At 34.2% G+C, this 10,609-nt stretch overlaps 1 protein-coding gene across 2 annotated transcripts; it reads right to left on the bottom strand.

Annotated features, from left to right (window-relative positions):
* Window positions 1-765: 765 nt before the first annotated feature.
* On the bottom strand, window positions 766-10,301 carry LOC127811291 (uncharacterized). 2 transcript variants are annotated; one of them, XM_052351023.1, is made up of 7 exons: window positions 10,123-10,301; window positions 8,505-8,570; window positions 2,545-2,631; window positions 1,514-1,577; window positions 1,332-1,429; window positions 1,139-1,241; window positions 766-1,053 (listed from the first exon to the last, which is right to left on the bottom strand). In XM_052351023.1, the coding sequence occupies exons 1-5, from the start codon at window positions 10,219-10,221 to the stop codon at window positions 1,425-1,427; spliced, it is 321 nt and encodes a 106-aa protein (XP_052206983.1). In that variant the 5' UTR covers window positions 10,222-10,301; the 3' UTR covers window positions 766-1,053; window positions 1,139-1,241; window positions 1,332-1,424. The 2 variants fall into 2 exon arrangements, 1 of the variants encoding a protein (XP_052206983.1); XR_008025630.1 differs by lacking the exons at window positions 766-1,053; window positions 1,139-1,241; window positions 1,332-1,429; ... (1 more) ...; window positions 2,545-2,631; window positions 8,505-8,570 and adding an exon at window positions 8,588-9,979.
* Window positions 10,302-10,609: the final 308 nt, after the last annotated feature.

The following is a 10,609-nucleotide window of genomic DNA, read 5'->3' as shown; positions in this document are numbered from 1 at the left end:
TATTTCACGAATCAACAATAAGATCATAAAAATGACTTTCATATAAAACAATTACACTAAAAGTTTACAAGAGAAATTGGTTGAATGGTGAATTTCTGCGGATTAAATTCTGTGAGTTGTGCCTTATTCACATATACAAGATAAAATGTGAAGTAGCAAGCACTCCAATTGCCAAAGTGCAAAAAAGTAACATAGTTTGATGATACGATCAATAAAAGCATATTGCTATTGTCTTATAGATAAAAACTCCACAATTTTATAGTCAAACCAAATGACTATGCCATATAATCAAAAAGCTTTTGCTCAAATTCAATGACCTGCCATGAAGAAGGTGTGTCAAAACACAGAAAACCAATTATCGGCTAGTGCTTTGTAATAACCTGATTGCACCATAATTATAAAGTCTAATTCTAATAATATAGGAAATTCTGTCCATGTTGGATTGCATCAACTACCCTTCCACTATAACAGGCCAACTTTTGAAAAACTGATAAATAGCTTAGGAAACTAATGCAAATAAAATAGTGAAAAAAGGGTTGTCATACCACATAACACAATAAGCTATAAACAATTAACAAAGTTTAACAAACCTCTTTATATTGCGAAACAATGAATTGTTGGAGTGGAGTTTTAAAGAATCCAGATGAAGTAAAATCACTCATGATTTATCTTCTTTATCTGGCATGCATATTATGACCAAACTCCATTGAGAATTGCAAAAATAAAGACAAAGCAAAAATAAACATCAGTGTTAGCTCAGAAATCTGAAGAATCCGTCTATATTCCCAAGAGTATTGGCTTCATCATGACATAATCATAGATGAAAACACAGAATCTTGAACATAGATTGGAATTTAGAAATTTGAGAGTTCGTCACTTTTTACCTTAATAAGCAACAAAGACTTCATTCTCAAAGAATATTTAAATTCTAACATTGAATAGCTTCAGCATTAACCACACAACTTACTATTCGTGAATGGGTACAAAAATATATGCTTTCTCAAATATATTGATGCCTTTCCACCATCTTCTAAGTTCTGTGACTCAATTTTCCTACATTATTGAAAGATAAACAATTTATGCAAGACTTCATAGGAAATTACACATTCAAATATAGAATCGCAATGAGAAGTAATACCTTTTTCTAGACTTCTTGCAGCAACTTCGTGTAAAAAACCGTACTAAAATAATGACAATCAAGCCTTCCTGCACCCATTGAAGATGCTCGATTATCTAGATACCTACATAGAGCAACACCACAACTTGATTATTGAATAGGAAGAGTCTGATAATGATAACAAAAATTTAATCCGATTCTTATATTGACTTACCATATGTAAAAAATCATTACATTTGACGTCAAGAATGACTTGGGAGCTAAACAGTCCAAGTCCACATTAGAAATTTCTACCTGAGGACCATCCCTATGCTTCATGAATTTAGAAAAAAAATAAATAAATTAGTATTTGTAAGTAAGAATTTTATATTAGTATTTGAAATGTATCATTCATACCTTGTGTGTCCTTAGTCTTCATCTTTTTTTTTTTGGACACCCTAGATATAAATTTAACCTTATCCTGAAAAAAAAGAAAAGAAAGTCAAGGTATTGAGTGTTAGAAACATGAAGGAACAAAAGATAATTATGTCCAAACAAAAAACAATGCTATAGACTGCTACAACCTAACACACAGGAAGAAACAAAAGACACTGCTGCACCTTCTTGAAAGTCGAGGTATATTTGTTTGGTGGTCTGAGAGAGCTTTTTGGTCTCAGATTCATCAATTTGTCAATCTTATGACATTTGCCAAGATTTTCAAGGAGCTTGGTGTCCCATTCTCTTGTCCACCTTTTGTCGACTTCTACATTCACAGCAGGATTGGGAGGGACCTCTCCATGATCTTGTTTCAAGTTTTTCCTCCGTGATCTCATTTCCTCCTGCTATAGACTAAAAGTCTTTTTGGGAGTAGAAGGGATCTCTGCATCAACACCTTCAACCCCTTGCTTAACATCATCTACAATATTGTCATTTTCATCTCACAGCTCTACCAAACCAATGTTGAGAAATTTTGTGCTGATTGGAAACACCTTAACAAAAAAAGGAAACTGGTGAATATTTTTTTCCTCAATAAGAAAAAAAATTTTAAATAGAAGAAAAATGAGAAGTTACTAAAGATAACATATTTATCTCCATTCCTCCACAAATAATTGGCCTTTAAGTATTGGGGCTTAAAATTTCTCCAATTTTTATCCTTGTAGACTCTTTCCTTTGTTAGTTTGAAGGACTTATCTAGTCGCTTTAGAGCTTCATTCAAATCTCTTTCTTCAAACTGTTGTAAGCCAAGGTCAGGCCGATTATAAACTATACTACCAAAACATATGCATGGCACTCGAGAAAATGCCACCCATAAATCCTCTTTTTGGTCATCATTCAACAAGTCTTTTAATCTATCATATGGCCTCATTATTATCTGTGAAACAAGAAAAAAAAATCAATTTCGTTTAAAAGAGTAAAAACTGTCATAACTAAGCACAAAGATAACTTACGTCCTTCGACTTTAAAGAACCAAGGAAAGTAATGTAATGCTCAATGGATCTCCTTCCTGTCGTGTTCTTGAAAGGTTTATTAGCGATCTTAATCCATGGCAAAAAGAGTGGAAAACAGTTATTTGGTAAAGAATTTTCAGTTTTCTCCAGTATCTCCATTTGAAAATGTTTTATACGCTCTAGTGTGAATACCTGTAGAAAAAGAAAAACTTTAGTATCTCCAACAATATCTCCTCAAAAAAGTATGGATAGTAAAATTCAGAATAGCATATTATAAATCTTAGTGAACCATAATTGTGAAACTTACCAATAGAGTATATGAAAATCCTTTAAGAGAAGTTGAGGACTTTATTTATTCTAGTATAGAGTTCTACAGGTGTGAAAATGCAACGACACCCCATGCATATGAATTTACTTTATCCAACCTAAGAAAAGGTAGAAAGACTGCTGACACTGTGTCCCTTGATTTTGAAGTTATCAGTAAACTTCCTATCAAAAACAGCAAATATCCTTTCACGTAGAACTCTATGTTGTCCAATTCCTCTGGGACAACTTCAAATTTCTCTTTAAGCTGAGCAAGAGAAAATTTTTCATTCTTATTCACTAATTCTGTTGCTGCCTCTAGATCCAACCCCAAGTGATCCATGCATGCTTTAACATTTTTGCTACTCTTGAAACCTGATATGTGGTAGCCATCAATCTGGAGCCTAGCAATGATGAACATATCTCCCAAAGTGAAAACAACCCTTTTCTTTCCAAAAAAGAATACTAAACCCCTTTTCACTATCCGACACTTCTTTACTAGAGCTATTAGAAGATACCAATCGTGCCTAATATTATTTTATACTAAGTATCGTGCCTAATATCATTTCATCATTGTTGGGCTCCAGATTGATGGATATCACGTATCGAGTTTCGAGAGTAGCAAAAATGTTAAAGCATGCATGGATCACTTGGGGTTAGATCTAGAGGCAGTAAGAGAATTAGTGAATAAAAATGAAAAATTTTCTCTTGCTCAGCTTAAAGAGAAATTTGAAGTTAACCCAAAGGAAGTGGACAACATAGAATTCTACGTGAAGGGATATTTGCTGCTTTTGATAGAAAGTTTGCTGATAACTTCAAAATCAAGGGACACAGTGTCAGTAGTTTTTTTACCTTTTCTTAGCTTAGACAAAGTAAATTCATATGCATTGGGTGCCGTTGCATTTTCACAACTGTAGAACTCCATACCAGAGCAAAGAAAGTCCTCAACTTCTCTTAAAGGATTTTCATACGCTCTATTGGTAAGCTTCACAATTATAGTTCACTAAGATTTATAATATGCTATTCTGAATTTTACTATCCATACTTTTTTGAGGAGATACTAAAGTTTTTCTTTTTCTACAGGTATTCGTACTAGAGTGTATAAAACATTTTCAAATGGAGATACTGGAGAAACTGAAAATTCTTTACCAAATAACTATTTTCCACTCTTTTTTTCATGGATTAAGATAGCCAATAAACCTTTCAAGAACATGACAGGAAAGAGATCCATTGAGCAATACATTACTTTCCTTGGTTCTTTAAAGTCGAATGACGTAAGTTATCTTTGTGCTTAGTTATGGCAATTACTACTCTCTTTTGAACGAAATTGATTTTTTTTTCTTATTTCACAAATAATAATGAAGCCATATGATAAATTAAAAGACTTGTTGAATGATGACCAAAAAGAGGATTTATGGGTGACATTTTCTTAAGTGTCATGCATATGTTTTGGTAGTGTAGTTTATAATCGGCCTGACCTTGACTTACAACAGTTTGAAGAGAGAGATTTGAATGAAGCTCTAAAGTGACTACATAAGTCCTTCAAACTAACAAAGGAAAGTGCCTACAAGGATAAAAATTGGAGAAATTTTAAGCTCCAGTACTTAAAGGCCAATTATTTGTGAAGGAATAGAGATAAATATGTTATCTTTAGTAACTTCTCATTTTTCTTCTATTTAAAAAGATTTTCTTACCGAGGAAAAAAAATATTCACCAATTTTCTTTTCCTGTTAAAATGTTCCAATCAGCACAAAATTTCTCAATGATGGTTTGGTAGAGCTGTGGGATGAAAATGGCAATATTGTAGATGATGTTGAGTAAGGGGCTGAAGGTGTTAATGCAGAGATCTCTTCTACTCCCAAAAAGACTTTTAGTCTATAGCAGGAGAAAACGAGATTATAGAGGAAAAATTTGAAACAAGATCATGGAGAGGTCCCTCCCAATCCTCCTGCGAATGTAGAAGTCGGCAAAAGGTGGACAAGAGAATGGGACACCAAGCTCCTTAAAAATCTTGGCAAACGTCAGATGATTGACAAGTTGATGAATTTGAGACCCAAAAGCTCTCTCAGACCACCAAACAAATATACCCCGACTTTCAAGAAGGTGCAGTAGTGTCTTTTGTTTCTTCCTGTGTATTAGGTTGCAATAGTCTATAGCATTGTCTTTTGTTTGGACATAGTTGTCTTTTGTTCCTTCATGTTTCTAACACTCAATACCTTGACTTTCTTTGTTTTTTTTTTTTTTTCAGGATAAGGTTAAATTTATATCTGGAGTGTCCAAGAAAAAAGATGAAGACCAAGGGCACACAAGATATGAATGATACATTTCAAATACTGATCTAAAATTCTTATTTACAAATACTAATTTATTTATTTTTCTTCTAAATTCATGAAGCATGGGGATAGTTCTCAGGTAAAAATTTTTAATGTGGACTTGGACTGTTTAGCTCCCAAGTTATTCTTGACGTCAAATGTAATGATTTTTTACATATGGTAAGTCAATATAGGAATCGGATTAAATTTTTGTTATCATTATCAAACTCTACCTATTCAATAATCAAGTTGTGGTGTTGCTCTGTGTAGGTATCTAGAGAATCAAGCATCTTCAATGGGTGCAAAAAGGTTTGATTGTCATTATTTTAGCACGTTTTTTTTACACAAAGTTGCTGCAAGAAGTCCAAAAAAAGGTATTACTCCTCATTGCGATTCTATATTTGAATGTGTAATTTCCTATGAAGTCTTGCATAATTTGTTTATCTTTCAATAATGTAGAATGTAGGAAAATCGAGTCACATAGCTTAGAAGATGGTGGAAAGGCATCAATATATTTGAGAAAGCATATATTTTTGTACCCATTAATGAACAGTAAGTTGTGTGGTTAATGCTGAAGCTATTCAAGGTTAGAATTTAAATACTCTTTGAGAATGAAGTCTTTGCTGCTTATTAAGGTGAAAAGTGACGAACTTTAAGATTTCTAAATTCCAATCTATGTTCAAGATTCTGTGTTTTCATGTATGATGATGTCATGATGAAGCCAATACTCTTGGGAATATAGACGAACTCTTCAAATTTCTGAGCTAGCATTGATGTTTATTTCTGCTTTGTCTTTTTTTTTTTGCAATTCTCAGTGGAGTTTGGTCATAATATGCATGCCAGATAAAGAAGATAAATCATGAGTAATTTTATTTCATCTAGATTCTTTAAAACTTCACTCCAACAGTTCATTGTTTCGCAATATAAAGAAGTTTGTTGAACTCTGTTAATTGTTTATAGCTTATTGTGTTATGTGGTACGGCAACCCTTTTTTCACTGTTTTATATGCATTAGTTTCCTAAGCTATTTATCAGCTTTTCAAAAGTTGGCCTGCTACAGTGGAAGGGTAGTTGATGCAATCCAACATGGACAGAATTTCCTATATTATTAGAATTAGACTTTATAACTATGGTGCAATTAGGTTATTACAAAGCACCAGCCGATAATTGGTTTTCTGTGTTTTGACGCACCTTTTTCATAGCAAGACACTGAATTTGAGCAAAAGCTTTTTGATTATATGTCATAGTCATTTGATTTGACTATAAAATTATGGAGTTTTTATCTATAAGACAATAACAATATGCTTTTATTGATCATATCATCAAATTATGTCACTTTGTTGCACTTTGGCAATTGGAGTGCTTGCTACTTCACATTTTATCTTGTATCTGTTGAATAAGGCATAACTCACAGAATTTAATCCGCAGAAATGCACCATTCAACCAATTTCTCTTATAAACTTTCAGTGTAATTGTTTTATATGAAAGTCATTTTTATGATCTTATTCTTGATTCATGAAATATGTGAATCAATCTGCAGCTTTCTGATAGAACAGTAGAAATTTTTTAGACAAAAAGACCCTCAGCCCCCACTTTTTATTGCAGACGAAATATGGCAGAAGCTTCCTCAGACAATACATCAGAGAATAATTGAGGTATAGTAGTGCTCTTTAGCTTTCAGTGAGCTTGCATGAAAGCTAAAGACAATACAAACTATAACTACAGTCTCTTCGTTCTATACTTCATCGAACGCTTTCTTAAAGACGCCATTGCAAGGCCGAAGAAGACGAATTTAGAAAGGGTACTTAATTTTTTTCCTTTCTTTCTTTCTATTCTTGCTGCTAAATGGTAGTATACATAGAATAGTTGTTTGGCTAAGATAAACGAAAAACAAAACTACTTTCTTGTAAAGTACTAGGTTAATACTTGCTTACGCAATGTTGTTTCGAATATGTTATTGTATGATCAATTTGCATGAAAGCCAAAGACAATACAGCCCTCGCTTTGTCTTTTGTGATTCCAACATCTGTTTAATCTAGTGTGTGATAATTAATAAAAGTAAAGGACCTGGACCGTTTCAGCCCAATCTCGGCCCCTGGCCCATCCATGGCCTACAACCCAATCTTAGCCCTGCGCCAGTCTGCAACAACATCATTACAGCCGCCCGTTGGGCTCTCTCCCGCTCGCTCTAGATCTCATCCTCATTAATGGCTGATCCCATCCTTTTTAATGAAGGTCCCATCGGCACGATGCCACCGTCAAGGAGCCTTATCGGCGCCAGGTAACCAGTCCTATCACCATGCAGCACCTAATGCAAACATCTCACGTAGGATGACCTCTCTTCCCTCTATATAAACCAACTCTATCAAGAGCCAATGAATGTTCTCTTCTAGCCTACCAATACTCTACCCATTTACTTTTTTATTGACTTGAGCATCGGAGTGCTTGCATGTGCCAAACCAAAACATCCCATACCAATCTCAACTGTCTTCCCATGGTTAGAACTAGAAGCGTCTCTAACCCAGAAAACCCAAATCAGCATACGAATCATAAGAAAATTAATTAAAGAAAAAGAAGCTTCATGCTTCAGATCCGTGCTTCACCCTTGCTGCTACCGTGTGAGACTTCCTTAAGTCCTTGCAGTTCTACCGCTTCAAGCCTCCATCCCTTCCTTAATTCCTTTGATGGTTGCCACCCAAAAGTCCTCTCTGTCAAATCCCCTAAGTCCCCCGCTGCCTCAATCTCCAACTATGTTGCACGAAAACGGGAACGGGAAACGTTTCTGATAGGAAACGGAAACGTGGAAACGAACATTTCTATAAAAAAATAAACATAAATAGGGTCCGAAATAGAAATAAAAAACGTTTCAGAAACATTCTGAAAACGAGGAAACAGCTATTATGAGGTGTTTCTGTGCAACATAGATCTCTAATCTCTTTTAAGTCTCTCCATCCAATTCCATAATATTATTATATATATATATATATGCACATCCAAGGTCGCCCTAGTTCACAACTTCCCGCCACTATACTTAATATAATAATATATATAATATAATATTTAATATTTAATATACTATTAATTAAATTAACTTTAATTATATTATAATATTTATTTTTATTTATATTGTAATATTAATTTTGAAATTAACTTTATAATTTTTTATTTTTTAATCCAAACAATAAGTAGTATTCTTGTAAAATAACAAGAAATACTAGAAATTAAATATATGTAAAGCAAATTCAAAACACTAGACAATTCTAGATAAAACACATATAAAATACTAAAAATATTACTTAATTATGACCAATAAATGTGTGAATAAATTCTCACATTACACACATACCTTCTCCTTTGAGACTAGTGCAGTTTCCATGCTTGAGACTCCACTTTGGCCTATTTCAAGATTATCCTACAAGCAAGCAGGAGAAGATAATGTATGGCGCTCAACTATTGTTCAGACATTTTATGGAGGACTTTCTTGCAAAGAAATCTTTGGAATTCCTTCACAAGTGGTCTAGAAAAATAGTGATCCTCACTAAATTACCTTCTTTGAGTGGTCATGCATGTAAGGTGTTATATGTGCACATCAATAAACTTAAGTAAGTGTAGTAAGTTATCCAGTAGCTAGAAATGTTTGGGGTCTTTTTTTATGATTCTAGGATTCTAGCAGGTCAAGCCAACATCTGCTGTACATTTTTTTCCTTTTTTAAATCCTTGGAAGATGATCTGCCCATCTGGCTATTGGCATTCTGTTTGGTTGACTACACCATTCTATCTCACATGGATTTTTTTGACAAGAAAGAAACAGGATAGTAGTCGACTATACAGAGAGGTTTACCTTTTGTTTGAAGGATTCCATTATCTTCCTTATTTTTGTAGTTGAGGGTGAAGACTCCATTCACCATTTTGCAGTTTTCAAGTAACTTACTTTTTATCAAAAGAAACTTGCAACCAAAATTTAACACGTCAACAAGAAGAGATTTAAAGATGGCTTAATTTGTAATAAGAAGCACCCAGAAAAATATAACACTATTTTGGAATGCCAAAGGTGATGCAAAGAACAAAACTAAAGTACACAGAGTAGATAGCAAAGCCGTTTGATTAAAATATGACCCTTGATCTTTACCATGCCATAAATGAAGCCTGTTTACCGGAAGACATGAGCAGCTCTTTTCCCCAACTTCTCTAAAGGAATTATAAGAAAGACAATGGCAAGCACTTTCCAAAAGCTATGTATCAGCAGTTAATCCATGCCAAATATCAAAAATTGACTTAAAGAAAAAGAAATAAAAAAATACAAATTATCAAAGTCAGGCAAAGCTTCTCCAGTTTCCATTCCCTATATTCACAGTCACAGCTTATGTCAAATCTCGTAATGTTATACACGCAGCTTTATCCCATACACAGCAATCATGTCTTGCAAATTGGTGAGAACTGTTTACAAGTTGATAAAATAGATAATATCAATTAGAACATAAAACTCCCCAGCTATCTCACTAAAATTCATCAATCCGCCCCCACCAAAATTCTATACCTCCACCTTGATTAGCAGCATTTTAACGGAAAATTGGAATTAAAAACCTGCTTCTAGAAATCCCTAACCGAAAACAAACTAAAAGCACGGATTTAGTTTACCTCCATTTTCCATCAAACACTTCAACGAAAAACAACGCTACTACCAACAACAAGCATCGCCAGAACAGAAGCTGAATCTTATTATAAACGAACCCTAGAAATCTCAGTAGTCAAAATTACAGTTCTACTTCGAAAACAAAACGCATTAACTCCAAATTCAAGCGAACATTCTTCTACAGTTTTCTGCACAGATTCACATGCATGCATAAGTATATTTCCAAGGGATCAAACAAGAAGTGCCTACAAAAACAACGAACAACAAAGAGACGAAAATCGATTCAGCAAAGGGGGAAGGGGCAACATGAATGGGAAAGAATGAAACCGACTTTTTGGCGCAAAAGGTCTGGCGGGTCGAAAATCTGGGACATTCCAACGGTGCCAACATCCTTCCTGTAAGAAAGCTTCTCTGCGTAACCGAGCGACATCTCTGCGACGATAGGGATGCTCCGAGACAGAGAGAGAGCGAGAGAGCTTGTTCTTGAGTTTGGAGGTTTAAGAGGCAGAAACAAACAAAGCACCGGATTTGTATTCGCCAGTGTGAGAGTCTCTTACTTAAGTGACGATAATGCCACTGACGTTACCTCTACCCCCAAAGTAAAATTTGAGGGTAGGATAGTATTTTGACTTAATGCGGGCTCGCTTCGACTCCTTGTGGGCCAGGTTTCATCGTTTTGACATTTTTAAAATATTTGCATTTCTAAAACATTAAAAAAAATCGATTTATTTTTATAATTTAAAAAAAAAAAATTTGTAATATTAAAAAAATTTCTTCTCTATCCAGGTTAGAGGAGGAATTTTTTTGTGCTTAAATCA

The sequence above is a fragment of the Diospyros lotus genome, chromosome 10 (genome assembly GCF_014633365.1).
Source record: "Diospyros lotus cultivar Yz01 chromosome 10, ASM1463336v1, whole genome shotgun sequence".
Lineage (NCBI taxonomy): Eukaryota > Viridiplantae > Streptophyta > Magnoliopsida > Ericales > Ebenaceae > Diospyros > Diospyros lotus.
Note: the sequence above shows the minus strand (reverse complement) of the source record. Positions and strands in the feature narration are given on the sequence as shown.

Coding starts and splice junctions, on each gene's coding strand:
- LOC127811291 (XM_052351023.1), bottom strand. CDS start 10,221: ATGTCGCTCGGTTACGCAGAGAAGCTTTCTTACAGGAAGGATGTTGGC. Junction 2,632..8,504: donor CACTAGTCTCAAAGGAGAAG/GTATGTGTGTAA, acceptor CCATGGATTAAG/ATCGCTAATAAACCTTTCAA. Junction 1,578..2,544: donor GTTCTTTAAAGTCGAAGGAC/GTAAGTTATCTT, acceptor CTTTTTTTTCAG/GATAAGGTTAAATTTATATC.